The 21940-nt window shown below is 37.7% G+C and overlaps 2 protein-coding genes across 4 annotated transcripts in view; both read left to right on the top strand.

Moving 5' to 3' along the window:
• The first annotated feature begins 266 nt into the window (after window positions 1-266).
• On the top strand, window positions 267-6645 carry LOC128910202 (radial spoke head protein 4 homolog A-like). Its single transcript, XM_054203156.1, has 6 exons — window positions 267-535; window positions 1041-1272; window positions 2899-3651; window positions 4801-4951; window positions 5757-5874; window positions 6408-6645. The coding sequence occupies exons 1-6, from the start codon at window positions 267-269 to the stop codon at window positions 6643-6645; spliced, it is 1761 nt and encodes a 586-aa protein (XP_054059131.1).
• A 732-nt stretch (window positions 6646-7377) lies between these two features.
• Window positions 7378-21940, top strand: part of CENPE (centromere protein E) — a 38320-nt gene continuing 23757 nt past the window's right edge. For 2 of the 3 annotated variants that reach the window (XM_054202236.1, XM_054202238.1), the window contains exons 1-18: window positions 7378-7518; window positions 7851-7942; window positions 8962-9051; window positions 9130-9248; window positions 10328-10447; window positions 11444-11525; window positions 11725-11792; window positions 11871-11942; window positions 13500-13551; window positions 14353-14440; window positions 14624-14750; window positions 15384-15503; window positions 16858-17016; window positions 17374-17518; window positions 18800-18894; window positions 19222-19278; window positions 19359-19526; window positions 21706-21780. In XM_054202236.1, coding sequence (XP_054058211.1) covers window positions 7463-7518; window positions 7851-7942; window positions 8962-9051; window positions 9130-9248; window positions 10328-10447; window positions 11444-11525; window positions 11725-11792; window positions 11871-11942; window positions 13500-13551; window positions 14353-14440; window positions 14624-14750; window positions 15384-15503; window positions 16858-17016; window positions 17374-17518; window positions 18800-18894; window positions 19222-19278; window positions 19359-19526; window positions 21706-21780 — 1785 coding nt within the window. In that variant the 5' untranslated portion in view covers window positions 7378-7462. The remainder of the gene's footprint in view (window positions 7519-7850; window positions 7943-8961; window positions 9052-9129; window positions 9249-10327; window positions 10448-11443; window positions 11526-11724; window positions 11793-11870; window positions 11943-13499; window positions 13552-14352; window positions 14441-14623; window positions 14751-15383; window positions 15504-16857; window positions 17017-17373; window positions 17519-18799; window positions 18895-19221; window positions 19279-19358; window positions 19527-21705; window positions 21781-21940) is intronic. The other variant, XM_054202239.1, reaches the window with a different exon arrangement.

The raw sequence follows: 21940 nt of genomic DNA, 5'->3' as shown, positions 1-21940 counted from the left end.
GATCAGCCACCAGGACTGAGAAAGGGCATCCGTCAGCCACAAGCACCCGACCAAGACCCCTACCAAGCACAAGACCAAAGAGGAGGTGTTGGCCAGACCTGTGCACTAGGACAAGCACAGTATCAATCACAGACCCAAAATCAACACCTCTGTCATCCATGGGGAGCAGAACAAAGTCTTAGAAGCTACAGGTGCCAGAAAAAAACATCAGCCAGAGATACGCACCGGGACAAGACTCTCATCAGGCACAGGAGGCAGGGCACAGCATGTATCCGTCATATACGCTAGGAGTGGACCCTTACCAAACACTGGAACCAAAAAGTGCCTACCCGACATACGCAGTAGGACAAGATCCCCATGAAGTCTATGAACGTGGGCATGGCCCCTATCAGCCACATGAACCAGGATATGGTCTTTATCAGCCAGGACATAGTCCATATGATGATCAGATACCTGATCCCAAATCCCGAACGCTGGCAATTCAGAATGCAAAAGCCTATTTACTGAAGAGCAGCACAACGTCTGGCCTGAACTTGTAAGTCTGAAAAAGGGACACAATTGAAAGGGGTAGGAAGTATAAGTAGAGAGAAAAATAGGGTTGGTAAAAGGGCAAAGGGTTATGTTAAGAAAGGGAGGGATACCAGGGTGGTATATATAGAATGGAAGAATATGTTATAAATGCAATAGTTCATTGCTATATCATGCTTGTGTGTGTCTGACATCTTTCAGAATCAAAATTCCTAAGGGAATTTTTTATAGAGTTCAAAGGGAAACCGATTTGTTTAAGAGCAAGTTTAAATTCAGCTTCAGCTCCTGAGGCAGGTGTGGTATATACCAAAAATGGAAGATGGGACTACTCCTAAGTATATTATAATCAGGCTAGTTTCACGTCTAATTTCCCATGATGCTCTGTGATCCCCTTTCATCTAACTATGATTTCTCCAAAGCTCGAGGTGATTAGCTTCTACTTTTGATATTAAAAACATATTATTCTAAGACTTTTGTATAATAGGCCAATAATACTTACATTTATATGACAGATATGACCATCTTGCCAATATGCTAACAAAGATACTGGATGAACAGCCCACAAATGCAGTAGACATAATAGAGAATATCAGCAAGGATGTGAAGTGGGCTCACTTTCAAAAAAAAATGGACACTCTTCGAGATGAACATGAGATTCTTCCAACATTTGAAGCTGCAGAAAAGCGTAAAGCTTTGTTCCTCAAGGCAAATGGAGAAGGAGATGAAGAACTAGAAGAAGAGATAGTGAGTTATTATCAGAGAAAAATAGCTATCATATATAACAGGGAATGGCTGGGAGGATGGCGGGAAGGGAAAGGAGGAAGGGAGTGTCCTCCTTGTGTTCTCCTTTGTACTATTGTCTTTCATGATCATATAAATAATTGCAACTACAGTACCATGTACCCTCGTCATAGTTGTGAAGAAGAAACCCCATCTGGTTACTTAGTTGGGATTTTTTCCTGTAGTTAATCTAATATTCTGAGCCTTTAAAATCACAGATGTTCTAGGGATGATTAAGAGAAAGTAAAGTTTACAATATCTCCCATATGCCAGTTCAGCATGGAATATTGCATCCAACTTTCTTTTCTTTACTTAAAAGTGACATTTCCTTACCTAAAGTAACCATAATTCTGGACACCAGTTTGAGAATATTGTGCACAGCTGTTACTGTAAAATAGAAAACGGAGAATTTCGTGATCCTTCCAGCTCCAGCTGTGGTTGCAGTCTGTCCTCCAAAAAAGAAAAAAAATGGTTAAAATGAAGAACTACTAGAATTGAAAATCCACTTCTTAAAATAGGGTATTTTTCAGTATTCAGTTGCTTATATGCAGAAGCATTTGTACCCAATTAAAAAATTAAGAGAATTCTTATAATAACCAAGGGAAACTAATCAATGAGATGTTGATTTTCATATGAAGTTACCAGTATATATTCAAATGAGTTGCCACTGCAGAATACAATTATTAACAACAGAAGAGACAGTCTTTCATCTTTTCCATAGCCTATTACTTATTTTACAGTAACAGTATACGATGATAAAAATGGGAAAAAGTAGGGTATTTTAGAAAGGAATTTGGAATTTTTCTCTGAAAAAATTCTAGATCCTGTCTATCTTTCCTTGATATAAGAGACCTGGAAGGGCCAAAGAAATTCTATACAAAACTAGCACTACTTCTTCAAAATTCCCTACCCTGCTGTGCACAACTTTCAGTATTTTTGTGAGATATAATCACCTATGCCCATGAAATGAAAGAAGGGTGATAAAGTACATGGAAATACTTAATGAAACCTTCATTATTGGCCTAGTTCTGCTTCCATGGAAGCCAGCTGGAGTCTTACTATGGACTTCAGTAAGAGCAGGGGCCAGTATTTCAAAAAATGCACGGAGTTTTATGCCAAGCTTTTCAAAAGAACCACATTCACTCCAGAGAAATATTGCTGGTCTGGTGTCTAAATATACAGAATATGTATTATATTTTCCCCAAATGCATCTGCCACAAACACAAGGAAATACAGTGACACTGTTTGCAGGCATCAAGGCCTCTTACATAACTGACATGCCCTAGTACTGAAGACCTTTGTAGATCCTGTGTAAGAATTCTGACTTTCCTTATTTCGCAGTAATTAGGAGATTGAATTTTGAAATCCTGTATTCTAAAAGCTGTAGTTCTCTTCTTTACCCTTAAAATGGCATTTTTAATTTTTTAAATGATAGTGGAAGAGGTAGTGAATTAATGTCTGCAAAACACTTTGAGAGAATGAGTGGCACATCAGGAAAGTGAAGTATAACATTCAGTGGATAACATGTTTAATTTTTCAAATAGGTAATTATCCTATTCTTCAGCTCTAACTCCGGATCTTCTTTCCCAGGGAGAGACCCCTCTACCTAATGTGATGGAAACAGCCTTCTATTTCGAACAGGCTGGAATTGGCTTGAGCAAAGATGAATCCTATCACATATTCCTTGCCCTTAAAAAACTAATTAGTGTTCAGCCAATCCAGACCTGTCGCTTCTGGGGCAAAATTTTGGGCCTGGAGATGAACTATATTATAGCTGAAGTACAGTACCATGAGGGAGAAGAGGAGGAGGAAACAGAAGAGGAAGCAGTTACTGAGGAAGGAGGGAAATGGGTAGGTGAGGTCGAAGACGAAGAAGAGGAGAAAGAAAAAGAAGATGAACCACCAAAGTCCACCTATAAGCCCCCACCTGTCATCCCAAAAGAAGAAAATGGGACTGGGGCTAATAAATATGTCTACTTTGTCTGTAATGAGCCAGGCAAACCCTGGGTGAAGTTGCCTCCAGTGACGCCAGCCCAGATTGTCTGTGCCAGGAAAATCAAGAAGTTCTTCACTGGGAGGCTGGATGCTCCTGTTGTGAGCTTTCCTCCTTTCCCTGGAAATGAGGCCAATTACCTGCGTGCACAGATAGCTCGGATCTCAGCAGGAACCCAGATCTCTCCCATTGGATTTTACCAGTTTGCAGAGGAAGAAGACGAAGAGGAGGAGGTGGAAGGAGGAAGAGATACATATGAAGAAAACCCCGATTTTCAGCCTCTTTCTGTGGCTGAAATGGTGGATTCTCTCTCCGCGTGGGTACACAACGTACAAAGTATTCTAAAGCAGGTACGTTCTGGCATAGCTTACGCAGACCTCAGGTACCAGTCACACTGTAGTACTTGTAGGGTTTCAGAATGTAAATGACACTCCTCACTTGCACATTTGAACTATTCGCCAGAAATAGCGTTGTACTGAAATATTTTTCTACAAAAAATATATTTGATATAGTATATATGTTGTACATACCTACATATAGGATATATTTTTATACATATATATGTATATATATTTAGGAAACTTCTAGGTTTAGTACTTTTTTCAATGGTGTGTTCTTCAGATCAAAACTTATCTTTAGATAACTGTATGGAGTTAGGCCTTGATAGATAACAATTCTGGTAATCTTTTATATTAGGTTTTCTCTTTTGAAGTCCTTAATTGACAAAAATGTTTCAAATTGTCTTTTCTTGGGTAGGATGCTAAAATACAGATATCTTATGATTGTATGCTAAATGGAACTTATTTGATGTTTTCTTCTGGTTTCTTCTGCAAAACATGCAAATGAAAAAGCTTAAAACCAAAATATTGTACATAAAATTGTAGCATAAAATATTTGTAATATCAGGCTAGTGCTGGAAAGAGGTACTAATAATGTGATGATCATTGCTGGATGACTTGACAGCCAGTCTACCAATTCAAGAACACTAGTGTAAAATAACAGCAAATGGTAGGACATAAGGTTTAAAATTATTACCAACAAAACGATAGTTGTAAAAATAAAATCTATAAGCATTAGAATCTTAAGAACATTTTGTTATGTTCCTCTGACTGGTAGCTAAATAACAAGGCAGATTTTAAAAGGAACAGGCAAAGTCCACCAGTGGTAGCTTCTTAGTTCGCAGTAACTGGTAATCTATCAAGGATACAAACTGAACTGGCAAGGAACTGAAAACTACAAAATAACCAAAAGCTGATGACAGAGGTATGAGGTTATTCTGAAATAGTAAGCAGGGATGAGGGAGGAATGAGGGATATAGGGAACCCTCTGCCAAGAGGATACAATATTCTGAAAACAATATAACAATTATGGAATTAATTTTTTTTTCTTTCCTCCCTCTGTCCCTCCCTCCTTTAACTGTGTGAGCCAATTGTTTTAACTGGCTTGCATTCTTTCAGTGATTGTTACGTGTACTTATTATTTTTCTGTAACAATTATAGGGCCGCTGTGTTTGGCTTAATCCTCTTCAAAAAACAGAGGAAGAAGAAGAAAATGAAGAAGAGGAGAAAGCAGAGGAGCCAGATGAACTACCGCAAGAACTACAGCAAGAAATAGGACCTCCTCTTCTCACTCCACTCTCTGAAGATGAAGGTATTCCCCATGCAATAAAAAGTTTTTCATAGAGAGCCACTAGGAACGCTGGCATTTAGGTAGCAAATATTTGAAGTTATAGGACTCTGGTTTTCCCCTGCAGGGTGAGCTCATTTTTTTACAAAATTGATCAAAAGCACAATGGTTAACAGTATTGACATTAAAATTGAAATAACTGTGTTTACTAGTTAACAATCTTGTTTAAAATAAAGGGAAAAAATACCTCAGACTTGTCAGGCTACTGCAAGTTCAAGACAGCTCACTACATTAAATAAATTCAGCTATTTTTCCATCATCTTTTTAGACAAAAAAATCGTGTATGCACATGTAAATAAATAAATACATATGTACACACATGCATAGATATACATACAAGAATTTAGATCCTGTAGCATATTATTGCAACAAATCATGGGAATATGAGAACTTGAATATTAGATTACATCAATAGTAAATTATTTTCCTACTTGCCATTCTTTGATCAAGTTGAAATATACCTATATAATTTATCTGTAAGTGATAAAAAGTCCTTGGCAAAAGAAACAGAGGTAAGTACTACTGAATGTCAGGAGCATGATCTTTTCTGTACGTGGCTCTATTAGCATTCTGGTGCTACCTACCCATACATCCAAACCAGCTGTTTGAACACAGCGCCTACATTTATCGTTTCTGACTTCTGGCTTTTCTAACATGCAACTTACTATAACTACTGCTTGAATTCTGTGAAAATGGCTCAGTCTTAAATATTTTGTAGAGGCTTGTAAGTCAGTTTACTCATTGACCCAGTGTGTTTGGCTGCCTCCAGGAATTCAAAACATCCCTGCTTGGACAGCTCAGCCTTCTACAAACTTGATCCCGCAATATGCTGTTGCAGTTCTCCAGTCTAACCGATGGCCTGGAGCATATGCCTTTGCATCTGGCAAGTGAGTAGCCAGTTGACATGGTTACAACACAGACTGTATGTGCTAAACACAGACACTTGTCTAATGAAGTCAAAGCTGCTTTATTATTAATTCATTATATTAATTCATTAAGTCTAACTATTCTGGAGACTGATGGGTAAGGCCACTTAAATGTACACAGCAACAGTAAATATGTATTTAAGACTGAAAAAGAATAATCATTGGAAAGGCTAGTATAAAGTTAATCGATGTAAACGTCCAGTTAGTATTTGTCAGAAATGGCACTACGTCACCAATGTGGGGTTGGAGGCGTACTGCAATACAGTGCAGTGACAGAGCACAGCCTTCATCATTTTAGCATTTGGAGATTTTTAAGTGGAACATATATTAATCAAAGGTTAGAACAGTTAAAAAGAGGTGTCGTCTTTTAAATATGTCTGTTATTGGATATCTGCACCACAGTGACCTTTTGCAGAGTAAGGAATCCTGACAACACCTCCACTGATGTTTTATTGGGGGGAAGAATGTGTGATTCTCTCGCTTTTCTTTCTCAGGAAATTTGATAACATCTACTTTGGCTGGGGTCACAAATACAGCCCAGAGAACCACACTCCTGCACTGCCTCCACCAGTGCAAGCAGAATACCCCAGCGGGCCAGAAATCACGGAGACGAGAGACCCCACTGTGGAGGAGGAACTGGCTTTCAAGGCAGCCAGGGAAGAGGCCTTAGCTACGGCTGAGGAAGAGGAAGATGAGGAAGGCGCTGAGGAGGATGAAGAGGAGGATGATTAAAATTCGGGGGGAGAAACATATTTCAAGCGTTTAAACATAAAACAGTATTTTCATAAATTTGTCATTAATTAGCTGATCTTAAAAGAAACCCATCTTTTGATGTCCGTAGGCTGCTCTCCACACCTGCCTCCCTTCCCCTCCTCACCGCCCCTGCGGAGCCCATGGCGCTGGCGCCAAGGCGGCGTTGTGTCACCGGCTGATGCCACCACGAACCAGCCTTTTTTCAGAAGAGGCGGCAAAAAGTCTGCGTCTCCTTCCTCAAATAATACGGCTTTCAACGAACTGCCTACCAACCACCACGCGTTCGCCCCGTTTTTCTAACCGGCACTTCAATGCCTATGTAAATTTTACTTAAACAACAAACAAAAAAATAAACGTAATTGCAGAACAGTGTCACTTTCAGGTGTGAAAGCATACGATTAAATTCGGTAGCTACAGTCACCGGCCGAGAGCACTGACACGACGCCGTCGCCGGCCGCCTTCCCGCGCCGCCCGCAACCGCCCCCCTCACGGCGCCGCAGCCCCGGCCGCCACCACCGGAGGACTCGCGACAGACGGGGGGGGTGTCGCGAGAGAGGGCCGGGGCTGTTCGGCCATCTGTCCCTCGCTACGCGCTCCCTGCTCCCCCCCGTCAGCTGTTGGCGAGTGGTACGCTCCGCCGTGGCGTCTGCCCTGCGCGGGCCAATAGGAAGCGGCCCGGGGGGAAGTTCAAACTGCGGTGGCGGTTGGGCCGCTGCGTTGCTCTCCTGGGTGTGGGCGAGAAAGGAGCGAGCGCTCTCTCTCTCTCACGGGCGGCGTGCGCCCAACGGCCGCGGGGATGGCGGACGAAGGGGCCGTGACCGTCTGCGTGCGTGTGCGGCCGCTCATCGCCAGGTGAGGCTCCCTCCGGGCGGGAGGGCCGCACCCGAGCCCCTGGCCTGAGGGGAGGCTGCAGTGCTGCCCGCGGCCTTGGGGCCCACTCGGCTTCCCTGGATGTTGCTGTGCCCCTCCGTCACCTTCAGCGGGGGCGTCGCTACCGCCCTACGAAGAGGGGGACGTGGGGGCATCAACGCGGCGTCCCTCCCCGTGGAGGAAGGAGAGAGCCGGGAGAAACGGGACTGGCGAGGGCCCAGGGAAGAGAGAGGTTCTCGCGGTAAGGGGGTAGGCCTGCGTGATAGGAGCAGAGCCCTAACCCTGTAAGGTTAACAGGATATCTCTTCTTTTAGAGAAAATGCTCTCGAAGATAAAGTGCCACTCCACTGGAAAAGTGAAAATAATACTATTTCTGAAGTTAATGGTACAAAAGTCTTCAGTTATGGTAAGAATATGAAGACAACTATTTTATTTTGATGCTTGCAGGGACTTTCGCTACTGTACTACTTGGATGTATCAACTAAAATTAACGACCTTAGCTTTTTGCAACTTCTGTGAACTTTTTTTCCAACTTCATAATTTTGAAGGAGTGCCGTTGGGGCACACAGGATTTCAGTTTTGATTGGGAATGAGAATGTGCTTTTGAAGTCAGCTTCCTGATGAATGTTCTGAATCATGCTGTACAGTGGTTTTGGAATTTGAATTGACTAGGTTGGAAAGGACCTTTAAGATCATCAAGTCCAACCATCAGTCTAACACTGCTAAAACCACCACTAAACCATGTCCCTAAGTACCACATCTACCTGTCTTTTAAATACCTTCAGTGACGAAGACTCCATCACTTCCCTTGCCAGACTATTCCAATGCTTGATAACCCCATGAGCTGGATTCTTTTCATAGGAATTCCAGTTCCAAATGGACTAGACTAGGGCTAGTCCAGAGTATTTAGGGAAAAGGGGGTAGGGGAACCCAAACCCACAATGGAAAAGTTCCTAGTGTGGATGTTAGATCCTTATAACTAACTGCCTGACTTTGAGTCTCTTCCTACTGATCCACTCTACTTGTTAATATGAATTATTAACTATAAAGATTTTTCCCAAATTATAGATTCAGTGAAAACATGCTTCGAGCTAGGAGTTTAACAAGTAGCTTATCTTGTCAGGCTTACAATCCTCATAGATAAACTAGCCATAACTGTTTTTAGGATTAAATGGGATGAATATTTAACTGTGTCCATTGTTCTTAGGTTTTTTGACTTGTCTGTTCATCATATCTTTCTTGGTTTAATTTTTTTTTAATAAAAGAAAAGCCTGCATTAGTAGTGTTATAATTAATTACGTTTTATGTTTGAATTATCCTACATACAATTGGATATGAAGTCAGCAATACTGACTAACATGACAGGTTGGTTTTGACTTGCAATACAATAGATTCACATTCTTTATTTTAATTATTTTTTTTAAGATCGTGTCTTTCACTCGAGTGACAACACTCAGCAGTTATATGAAGGTGTAGCTGTTCCAATTATACAGTCAGCTGTGCAAGGTTATAATGGTAAGTTTTAAAACTGTGTTTAAATCCTGTTTTTAATGTACTGCATAAGTAACTAGTAAAATGTAACCATCTTTCTAGGCACAATTTTTGCTTATGGACAGACTGCTTCAGGGAAGACATACACAATGATGGGAAATGAAGATTCTGTGGGCATTATCCCTAAGGCAGTTCAACATGTTTTCAAAGTTATTTGTGAGGTGAGAGACTCCATTAAATTGAAGTGACTGAAAGGGCTAGTAATACTTGTGATGGTTACATAAAAGTTAATTTTAGCATCATTATGAATGAAATGAATTTATATTTGACCATATGTTGCAGTTGCTTTGCTAGGCTTACAAATATGAGTGGTTTAAAAAAAATATAATGGGACTCTACTAGTTGGAATTAAATTAGGACAAAATGGAGGGAGGTTGTTAGACTTGCAAATTTTTTACTTGTTTACGAATATAAATAGATGCTCACTCATTAATGTGGGAGATAAAATAGCAAAATAAAGACAAAGCTTCACATTACCTTAAAACTTCAAAAAATTAACAGTATGGAAGACTTTTTTAGTGGGAAGAATATGACACTAAACTTACTTATTTCAGGCTTTGAAAAGAATCATAGGCTAATTGCTCAATGCTAATAGGAAGTAAGGAGAAGGTGTAAGTTAAAACAGTGATTTCCAAAACATCATCTGCAGAGCACTTGCTTCTGCCTTGAGGATTTCAGGTAATTGTTGTCAGTTATGTGGAATGGTCACTGCTCCTTTGAGGAGGTGCAGAGTACCTTAGGGGGCCTATAACACTAACTAAAGCCAAGAAAACTTTCCATGGTGCTGTAGCCCTTGGGTCTATTGCGCAGCCTTTCCTCACACCAGTATTCTCTACCAGGGAGGCAGGGGAAGAAGCAGCAGCAAAGTAAATCTAAGCAAGCAGAGAGAGAAGACTAGGTACGCAGGGAGGAACAGATCTAAGCAGGAGGAAATTGGATGTGGAAAGGGCATTTAAGTGGGATAATTACTGTCATGCTTCTGTAGGGCAGTTACCTTACTTTTATAACCTCCTGAAAGTGATATACCATTAATACAGCTAGAAGGAGGTGGGATAGAAGAAAAATTATTCTCTATTGGTAGATGCTAATGTGAAAAGAGGATGGGGGGAGAGAAAACTGTGGAATGATATCCAAACATATACCTTTAAGTTAAGGTTAAAGCCTTGCATTAAAAGGCGTTCATGGGTTAGTCTTATTTTTTTGTTTTTTCTCTTTTTTTTCTTTCCCCTTTGAACATTAGATTCCAGAGAGAGAATTCTTGCTAAGGGTTTCTTACATGGAAATCTACAATGAAACTATTACAGATTTGCTTTGTGATATCAGGAAAAAGAAGCCTCTGGGAATTCGTGAGGATGTTAATGTAAGTGGATGTTATGTAGTGTAAGTATTGTATCTGTTTGAAGTAGGATAATTTGTTTGGTTTTTTAATTAAAAAAAAAAACCAACCTTCAGAGGTATCTAGTTGAAAACTTTTCAGTGTCAAATTGGGTAATTTTTATCTTCATAATTAGCAGAAGGACACTTGATGTGGTTGAATAACACCAGTGAAGTTGGACTTCCTGTTGCTGGTTTATCTTTATGAATGTTGTAAAAGTAGACTTAATCCCTTAAATTATCCAGGATACTATATTTTGTTTAACTTTGACAATGAATACTTGGGAATTGTCTAGTTAATAAAACATCTACAAACATGATACTAAGCCCCTAGCTCGATGTGTTAGAAGTCTTCAACAGATATGCAGAGTTATTTCAATACCATCTTCATATCCACAAACTAGATATACTTTCCTTCTACTGTAATCATAGAATAACCATCAGAATACAACTATTCAGTAAGATGATCAGTAGGGAAAAATAAATCTATATAAATGCCATCTTCAGTTTCTTTATATTAAGCTTTCTAGCAAATAATAAGAATTATTGGTCTGGATTTTGTGGTTGGTTGGTTGGTTGGTTGGTTTTTTTTTTTTGATGCCCTAAATAATCAATGCTTTTGGAACTTGGTAAGAAGGGAGACTTATCAGTTGTATAATTATGGCCTTATGACATTTACTGAGAAATAACTCTTACATTCCCTCAGAAAATGTTCAGAAGGATATTTCTCTTACCAGTTTTATTTTTAGGAAACTTTCTAGTTCTCTGTGGTTTGATTCCTGTACCTTTAGGCTACTGTTCTGATAAAGGTCTCAACTTTGCCCATTCCTTGTATTCAGCGTAAAAAGACATTCAACTGGTGTTGCTTCCTTTTAAGAAGGAAGCAAACCGCAATAAATACCATAATTGCGGGCAATGTTAATGTAATGTATTAAGTGATTTTTAGAGTTAAGTAAAACTTATTACTGTTTTTGTTCTTAAGAGGAATACGTATGTAGAAGATCTGATTGAAGAGGTGGTGGTTTCTCCAGAACAAGTTATGGAATGGATTAGAAAAGGAGAAAGTAAGTTGTTTAACCAATATCAGCTGATATCTTATAAAAGCATTGATGTATGGGGTATATCTAGAATCATGGGGTATTTCTTTGAGATTATATTCAGAAATTGGTGTTTTTCAGGTAGCTTTTAAAATTGTGCTTTTTGTCTGTTAACTCCAGTTTATCAGAACATAAACAGAAGTATTCTAATATTACTTTTTGACAGAAAATCGCCATTATGGAGAAACAAAAATGAATGAACACAGCAGCCGTTCTCACACTATCTTCAGAATGGTAAAAACTTTTTCACTATTAGGAGGATTTTAATTATTTTCAAAGTGACAAAAGCTTTATTGCACCCTCCTCTTCTAGATCACTGAAAGCAGAGAACGAAGTGACCCTGCAAATGCAAACTGTGATGGAGCAGTGATGGTATCCCACTTGGTAAGCTGTACTCCAAGAAGTTATTAAATAGGCATTTAAGTAGTGAATTTACTGTTACCGCTTGTTTGAAAGAATGTTACTTTATAATGACAATACAAGCATACTTTGTTGTTAGCTTCTAGCGGACATTTCTTAAGCAGAAATCATGTTGCTGATCATCTGTATAGAGGGAGACTCCTGGGGCATATCTTCCCACGAAAGGGAATTCTGACATGGGAATACTTCCTAGTAATCCATGCTGAACTGAGGACTGTTAGGCCCTTCTCAGGAGCATAAGGGGCTATTGTCAGGATGTTCATGCATTTTCTTAAACGCAGCTTCCCCTACAATTGTTCCTGACCACTGACAAGCCCAGTGAAATAACTTGTGAAGGCTTCTCTTGTCCTCAAATTTTCTTGTTGTTACAAGAACATGTGGCCTAGAGCTGCAATGGCCAGAAGATTTTTATTTTTTTTAAAGTAACCCCACTTAGCATCTCTTTGGTGGTTTATTAGTATATGAAATATCCTAAGCTGGGGGGAATACACTGCTGATCTCTAGGGGAGTGTTTTGGTTTCTGAAGCCTTCTCTGTACAGCCTTTCCTTGATTCTCAGAAAAGAATCCAAATCAACTGGAGGAATGAAATCAATATGAACGCATTCAAGCTTGCTAACATCTGCATGAGCACTCTTATTCAGAACTGGGAATAGCATGAAGTCAATCACATGCATTGTGAAAAGAGCTTTTTGTTACGTCTTCATGTGGAAAAAACTCTGGGATCTGAAAGTAAACACTGCTCATGCAGTATCTGAGCAAACTACTGCCCACTTTTTCTTTTCCTCACCATATCTTATGGGATCTACTCTTACACCACCCCCCACCCTCTGACCTGCCTCTGTTCCAACTGACTTTATAGTAATCCCTACTAAGAGCAGGGGGAGAGAGGTTTTTTGGCTTTCTTGTTATGTTGCTGCTTGTTGGAGTTAGTACAGGATTTTACCCTTCTGAAACAGAAACCAATTAAAGTGAGGGCTACTTGCTCAGGCAAATCATTATGGGATGCTATAAAGTTCTAGTTGACTTTGAACCAGATTCAGAGTGAAGCTTTCCCCCTGGTATTTAATTTCCTCATTTCCTTGTGATACAATGACAGGCAAGGAGAGACATACAGCTGATTCAGGACAGGGTGCTAAATAATCTCATCTGGGTTCTCCTTCTCATGAAAGATTGGGCCAGATGATGTGATTCTGTGAAGCTTCCTATGGCTTGAATCTGTAGTTAACACTTCTGTATTAAGAAACTGTGTTTATCTTTTTGTTACTGAGGATAGGGGGAATTGCACTCCAAGTTTGAAGTACTGTTCAGAGTGATATTAATGGAGTTCACACAAACTTATTTCATGTCTGTGAAATGGTTGGTATGTGTGTAGTAGCTATGGATTACTTCCAATAATGACAGACCTCTTTTTTCTAAGTGTAAATTTAGTTGATTAAATTCTTATCAGAGATTTAGAATTAAGAGGATCTAAAGTGAAATTGCTTCAGAACTAACCTGTGAAATATTTAATTAATTTGCAGAACTTGGTAGATCTGGCAGGCAGTGAAAGAGCTAGTCAAACAGGATCTGAAGGTAAGTGTTAAATGAGGCTCTCCTGATGACTGCTTCTGTTAATTAACCCTTATGAGAGACTATGATAGAAAGGAAATTATTTGATCTATGTGGTATTGTGTTAATTATCGTTTATAAATAATCTCCCTTCCTTTTGGTAAGGCAGGATCTACTCAGGAAAATACTGAAAATTCTGTAAAGTGCAAACAACTTGATACTAATATGGCTTTTCTAGAATAGCAGGTTCAGCAACAGTCGTGCACCAAACTAATAGAATGGAGATGAATAACTAAAGATTCACCTGTGGTAAAAAAAAATCATTAGAAGCTTGTATGGACTCATACGTAAAGGTGAAGAGTGAACAGAAGGCTCATTCTCTAGCTAAGAGGAAGCTCAGTTGTTAACAATGACAGCATGAAGCTGCACAAAAATGCCTTTAACTTCAAAATAAAAAAAGTGATCTGAGAGGAACACGAGTTAATATTCTCTGTTACAAGGAACAACTAACCCAAAAGTTTTATCTAAGGCTTTTATGTTCTATTTACACATGTAAATATGGGCATTTGCAAAATTTAAACAGGAAACAATACTTACTAGATTATTAATGTCTGTTTGTGATAGATTACTATCTTATTTTGATGCATTTCAGCTATTATAAAGGATTTGATACTGGCTGCTGATGGGGCATAGTGCATTGTGGCACTTGAGATTTAACTCTTGGATAATCCCTCTGAGCATAACATAGCACAAAAGCTTGACAGATTGAAATTGTATCTTAATGTTTTTTTTAAATTAAAAAAAAAATTACTGTGCGATACTTAGGTGTCCGACTGAAAGAAGGCTGCAATATAAACCGGAGCTTGTTCATTCTGGGTCAAGTTATCAAAAAACTTTGTGATGACCCTTCTGGGTAAGCACTTGTGTTTGTATACCTGTTTTAAGATAAATCACTAATAAACTAAGAAATTAAAATCCTTTGTATATAATCCTATTTTATGTAGGTAACTCTTTCAAATAACCTATTACCTCTAGAAAAGGTATTTACCGTGTTTTTTTCTATTAAAAATGAATTATATTTTTTTTCTTCCATCAGCTTCATAAATTACAGAGACAGCAAGCTGACTCGAATTCTGCAGAACTCCCTTGGAGGAAATGCTAAGACAGTTATTATTTGTACAATTACTCCTGTTTCCTTTGATGAAACACTCAGTACTCTTCAGGTAAGACTTCTCACCTGTTTCCAAGCATTATTGAATCAATGCTTCATTGTAGACAGGGTGGAGGGGTGCAAAATATAATCTGCTGGATCCATAGTCACTTGAATCTTCTAAGGGTCCTCTGTGGACTTGAAACTTGAAATATTTGTTTTGCACACAGCATCTTTTCCCGATTGTTATCTTGTACTAGCTCCTTCTCCAGCCTTGCAGGCAGGAGATAACCTGTCTTTTCTTATTTGACTCTTCCAAATGCAGAACTAAAGTCTTTGCTAACACAAGATGTTAGACAGGTCCTACACGAAAGAAGGGTAATTGAACTGTTCATGAACTGTATTCTTTAGGTAGAATTGTCTTCCTTTTTGGTGATCTTTTGAGCTTTTTATTAAATAAAAAAATAACTTGGTATATTTTAGCTTAAATATTAGGCTTTACTTTTTAGGTATAAATATCAAGCAAAGAAAACTTACCTTTTCAAAGCTTAGCGTACATGAAAAATAACAAATATAAACATTTGTGTCTTTATGTTGATCTTTGTCTAATAAACTGTCCTTTTAATTCTGTTGGGAAATATGAGACAGAATAAGTCTTTTGATAATTTGTTCTCTAACTGTTGCTCATGAGAGAATATTCTTCTAGTTTGCCAATACAGCCAAAAGAATGAAGAATACTCCAAAAGTCAATGAAGTACTTGATGATGATGCCCTCCTGAAGAGATATCGCAAAGAAATTCTGGATTTGAAAAAGCAGCTGGAGGAGGTACATAATAAGCTTATTCAAATTAGTCTATCCTTAGGACTGATAGCTATTTGGAAACATTCTGTTTTAAATCAAAACCAGTTAAATTTGGAGGTGTAGGTAAACTGTTTAAAGTTATGTCTGTCATTTCTATTGAGAGCATAGAAATTGAAAAGGTGCTGTGAAAGTTAGAACAACTGATGATAGTCAACATAGCTGTGTGAAAGCTAACACTGAATGAAATCGACTAACTAAATTGCTTGCTTTCTGTAGGTTAATATATTTAGGAAAGAGAAATTTTTCATACCTTATGGCACACTTTAATATTGCCACAGGTCGAAAGGAATAATTAGTTGAAATACAAGAAATTATTGAATGTCAGTTAAAGATTCCAACTTAATTCATATTTTCCCCTCTTACTGGTGTTTAACTTTGGTTTGAGTTGCAAGAAGTTGCAACTGCATAAGATCACTGGCAAAACTTATGTCAAGTATAGGCAGAAGATACATTTAGAAAATGAACAATAGTAACTTCCTACCAAACAGTGTAGTCTCTCTCTCCTGTGTTCATCTTTCTCCAGAAATCTATGGAGTTGAGGAACAACCTTGCAAGTCCTGTTAGAGCACAGATCATAAAAGATAAAGCACAGGAAAATCACCATTCTGAACATACTGTTTTGATTAATTAAAGCATCAAAATATACTTTATTTTTCCTTGCAAATAAAAAAAAAATAGTAGGAAAAGTTTAAGGGAAAATAACTGACCCCTTAATTTTAAAGAGAATAATTTGCAGTATAAACTTGTACCTAGAAGTGTGTTTGCCATCTTCTGAGGTAGTAGGTAGTGAAGAAAGTACTTAAGTACAGAAGAGTTTGGGAAAAATCCCATGTGAACTTTGAAGTGCTCTAAAGTATTTTAAGATTATGATAAAGTTGTCAAAAAACTTGCAACTGTAATGCAGTTACTTTACAACAGAATAAATTTTCAGTACTTCAAATTTCAAGAGACCACATGCATTAAGAGTAGCTTGGTGTTATTTGACAACTGAATTATAGTTCTCAAAGAGCTTCTGGCACCATGGGAAGGTCATCTTAAACTACGTTACAGTTAAGAGTGCTTTTATTTTTTTTTGTCCCTAGAAAGTTGTGAGGCTTTATTGTTTTAAGGGAGTTTTGAGCCCTTTAAATGCTATGTCTACAGGTAAATTGTAGACTAAATTGTCAGTTTCATAATTGTTAAAGATTTAATACAGCTCCTCCAGACTTAAAAGAATATATGTGTGTAGTTGTTTTTAAATATTGGTAATTGTGTATCTTCTGTAGAAGTAGTTTGTGCTCTTAAAATGTCAGTTTGATTAATATTGTTCTTATGGAAGGTGTCTTCGAAGACTCAAATTCACGCAATGGAAAAAGACCAATTGGCCCAGCTGTTGGAAGAAAAAAATTCTCTTCAAAAAGTACAGGAAGACAGGATACGGAATTTAACAGAGATGCTGGTGACTTCTGCCTCCTTTTCCTCAAAACAGAATGCTAAAGTAAGCACGTGTTCTAGATATTATTTGTTAACTCTGAAATACTTTGCAAAAGGTAATATTAAATTCACAGGGTTATACTGATAGTGAAACATAAGGCAATCTTCACATAATTCTTGTTTTTAAAGGGGTAACTTTTAAAATAATTGCTGAGTGAGTATCAATTCAATGTTGCCTTGCAGTGAACAGACTGCAAAGACTTTTGCTTTCAGATTGTTACGCTGTAGTTTAATTTTGAAGAAACTGCAAAACGCTGTCTAGTTTAGCTGCTAGTACTGCTATAGAACTAGCCTAATGCAAATTCTACTCTCTTCTTAGTGCTTTGATTGTATCATTCTTTCTGTAAATACTTTTTTAAAGGCCAGGAGAAGAAGAAGAGTTACTTGGGCTCCTGGTAAAATAAACCAGGCAAATGTGAGCTATTTTGAAGACTTTGAAAAACCAGAGCTGACTAAAACAAAAAAAATGAAAATGTCTCTGTCGGCACTACCAGACATAGAGGAGTGTAAGTATCTTCGGGGAAAAACTGAGGAAACAAAGCAGCTTTGAAATGAGAAATAATCCCTTTTTAATAAATCCAAGTTAAAAAGCAAGTCAATTTGCTAACACTTAGTTGGCCTTGTACTACTCAAATTATACTCCATGAACCCAGTTTTGAAAGAGTTACCTATAGCCCATAAGCAAACTTCATTTGTCTGCCAGCAAAGAATGCTGCCTGGAAGGGAAGTGGTTTTAGCACAGTAATACTGGTAGTTCCTATGCTGGAAATAAGGTTCATTTTATTTCAAAAAGTGGGAGCAAGAGTCTTACTCTATCACAGGTGAAATAACGTGTAGCAAATTCCTGTTGGATAACTGTGTAAGCATTACTTAGTTTCCCAAGGGGAGTAAGTTTACTCTCTGAAAGCATAAATTAAAGAGGGAAGAAAAAAAAAAGAAAAAGAAAAACCCCATATGTCCCTGTACACACTTTCCAAGGAAATCATATTTTTATTTTTTTTCCTCTTCTGAATATTGAGCCTTTAATTTGTTAAAACCAAAGGTTAGAGCTGTGGGGTAAAGGGCAGGGTCTACCAATACTTCTGTCACGCAGTCTACCCTAACCCCTAGTTTTTTTGTAAAAGTAGCCGAAGTTATTCTTAACACAAAGTATCCATCCAAACAGTGTTCTCCCCCCAAAAATGAGAGGTAAGGAAGGGAGTATGTGTGTGAAATTCCAAAATCCTCAACAAGAATAGAGAAGTCGTTACTCAAAGATCAGATTGAGATACAGAGAAATTCAAGGACTTACTAGAGTGAGAAAGTTGAACTGAAGACAAGAGAATAATTGGACAGTATTGTTGCTGAATTCCATCTTCATACAGCCTTATTACCCATCTTCCTGTCAAGCTTTTCTGCTTGTATGTGGATTGAGAGGGGTTTTCTTCCTGTACATAGGGGGCAGGCTGAGGCTTCTTTCTTTCAACCTTGCAGGATACTGTTGAATCGTTCTTTTCTTGTAACTTAAACACTTCTCCTAGTCTAATGAAGTATACATTCTGGATTTGGTTTGGTATTCATTAACTTATGATAAGGTGATCAGCATAAGTATAGGGACTGGACTTCAGTGGGGTTTTTTTCCTTCCATAAGAGAAAATGAGATTCATAAGTCCTACTCAGTGTGCTACATCTTTGCCATTGAATGATTGTTTCCAATGTGATAAAATTCTTTGGTAAGAAAATAATTCTTGATGTCCCGTTTAAAAATGTACTGCTACTCCGTATTTCTTAATACTTTTTTTTTTCAGCTCTGTTAGAGAATTCTGGACATGACAGCCAATGTCTGATGGTTCCTGATCAAATTTCAGATGCAGAATGGACTCCTGGACCTAACATGAATTGGGTAACATCATAATCTATTTTGGCTGTCTAAAACAGTGCATATACATTGCGTGCTTCCCCGTAAGTTCACCCTTACTCTTCTCCAGAACACCAATATTCTTCTTTATGTCCGAAGAATTATTATAACTGGTTAGAAAGTAAGTCATCTCTGAAGGTACCGTCTAGTCTTTTGTCACCTCTGAAGTTGTGGGGTGGTTCTATGATTCTATGGTTTTGCAGCAAGTGATCCAGTAAGCTTTGGTGTTTCAACAGGACAGGCAACAAGGAATATAATACTAAACTTGTTTGATCTTGTAACTCAGTTAACTGAGAGCAATTTTTTTTCTAGACTCAGAAAGACTTTGAAGAATCTGTGCAACTCTGTGAAGCGTTAGCATTAGAAAAGGTAAGTCTATTGTGTAGCTTCTAGAAATAAGACTGACGTTCCAACAACACCTTCTAAAGCTTTTTGTGCTGCTTCTTCAGGATATTGCTGTAAATGAGGTCAATGTCCTGCAAGAAAACTTTAATAATCTAGTATTGGAAAATGAGCGGTTGAAATTAGAAATAAATGAAATGAAGGAGAAACTGAAAGAAAAAACAGAAATGGATGAATTTGAAGCACTGGAAAAACAAACACAAAAAGATCATGAGGTAAGATGCATTGAATAAATACAGAGAGATAACAATTCTTTATGCTTAAATGTTTTCTAGAGTTTATTCAGTGTACATATGCTTGGATGTTGATTCACAAACAGAAGGTGTTATAAGCTGTGTTCAGTAACCAAAGAATGAACCCAGGATTTAAACTGGACTTACTCAGAGTGTAAAATTCAGACTTAAATTTTTGGAGAGCCACATACTGAAGTCTGGTTAGACATATACTTGTGTGTATATATATATCAAAATACTATTTTTTTAATATATGCATGAATTATCCGGATTTCACTCCAGAATTCTGCAAGAGAGTTGTTTTGCTGTGTAAATTACATTTTTGGAACTGTTTTGAAGTTAAAGTATGGTTGCTAAACTACATTTCACATACTTGTGCAAAACATCTTGGTTTACAATCCAAGATAGCTCTGGCTTTCAGTATTGTATCGAACTATGTGAGCATTAACTTTTAACATATTATTTAACTAGTAACGTCTGTGCAAAACTAATGTTGTATTTTGTGCCAGAAAGTCAGAAAAGCTAAACCTACCTACTGAGTAACTTATGGTACAGAAAATGCTGACTTTCAGTTCTCTTCAACTCTTTGTGCTGTTAGTGGAGATATACCTTGTTTGTTCAAATGTTTTATGCTCTGATTCTGTAACCTAAAATATGTATTATTTGTATTAGGTTCTAGCTGCCCAAGGGCTATAGACCATGAAATAAGTCACAGAGCAAAAAAACCACTCAAATAAAAAAAAATTTAAAAAAAATCCAAACAAAACACCAAAACCAACAACTTGAGGTATTGAGACATGGATGTATTATTCCATTTCATTCCTGATACCTTCTCTGCAGATTACTTGTATGTGCTAGCCTGTTTAATATCCTCTAACCATGAAACTAAGGTTGAAGCTGAAGTTACATCCTTTTGCATTGTTGTTTCAGGTTACAATTTAACAAGATTACCTCTTATTTCCATTGTGTTCCCTACAAAGACTTATGGATCTTAAACAAAATGGATCCCTAATAAATTATGATTTAGCTTGTATTTAAGATTCTTTTTATAGAAGACCCTTTGTATGCTAGACAAATTGTGCTATGTTCCTTATCAGCCAGCATTTAACGAATCCTCAGTTACAGTTTTCTCTGCAAAGCTTTTGTATATCTAATAACAGATGCAATGTTCTAAAGTAGCTTCTATTACAAGAATTGCTTTTTGAATGACTCGTGTTTTTGGATATGTATCTGAAGACAGTCCATAAAACGTAAGCATTTGTTGATACCCATGTAGCAGATAAATTACAGCAATACTGAAAGGTCACATACCTCACTGAATACACTAGTTGAAATACAGCAACTTAAATCACCACAGATATATACATGTAAACTCTATTATTCTGAATAATGACACTAAATGACTTCTGACCAGTAGTATTGTACTGTATCTTCTTCAACCATCCTCTGATTTTAAGATTACAGATTGGGTTTTCTTCAAGCTATACTCCTAACTATATAGAAATACTTATAGGAGAGTGCTTGTCTTAAAGCTTTTCAGTGATCTTAAAGTTACAGATTGGATTCCTACATTGGATACCTCCTTACCTACATTTGTGGCTATACAGAAATATTTGTAGATGAGTGCCTGTTGTAAAGCTTTTCTAACAAAGACTAAAAAAGTGGTTTTCTATCTAGTTTTCTGCTTGTGCTTCCTTTCAGAGGATGCCACCGAATGTGTTCATGGCTTGCTTTACCGCAACTTTGGCACCTTCTCATGAGATTTAATCTCAGAGTAAATCATAAATGTGTGCACTGTGTCTTAAAAAGCTGCTTAACATGACTAGAATTTGAAGTGTCATATCTGTACGACTTCTACATTTGTTGCCTTGATCACATAGCCCTTGATTCTCAAGCTGTTGCAGATTAAATTGCACTAGAATCCTTTCTAATTATGGGGAAGCTAAAACAGAGCTTTGCATCTCATCTATCCTTTTGAAAGAATACGTAGCAACTTGCTTTGTAGCTGTTTAAATACATACATGTGTGTATATGGTTTGCCCACTAATAGAAAACACAATACAAGATAGACCTTGCTTATTTTCATGGTGTTGGCAACTAAAACTACTGGTGTGGGTGCTTTCTAACATCTGCTGCAATTTTGCTTCAATTTGCTCCACAGGAACAACTAATGCATGAAATTACCAACTTAAAGAATCTAGTTTCAAATGCTGAAGTGTACAATGAGGAACTTGAGGTGAGCCTGTCCATGAATTTACATGCAATAAGACTGGTATGAAATGTGCTTGGTTTGTTTATCTTGAAATACTGTATCTGCTGAGGACAACCTACGCATCACTGGCTCTGGTTAGTCTTACCAGCTATAAGAACAATATGTCTAAAACCCGTGAACACTT

This window comes from Rissa tridactyla, chromosome 5 (assembly GCF_028500815.1).
Source record: "Rissa tridactyla isolate bRisTri1 chromosome 5, bRisTri1.patW.cur.20221130, whole genome shotgun sequence".
Lineage (NCBI taxonomy): Eukaryota > Metazoa > Chordata > Aves > Charadriiformes > Laridae > Rissa > Rissa tridactyla.
Note: the sequence above shows the minus strand (reverse complement) of the source record. Positions and strands in the feature narration are given on the sequence as shown.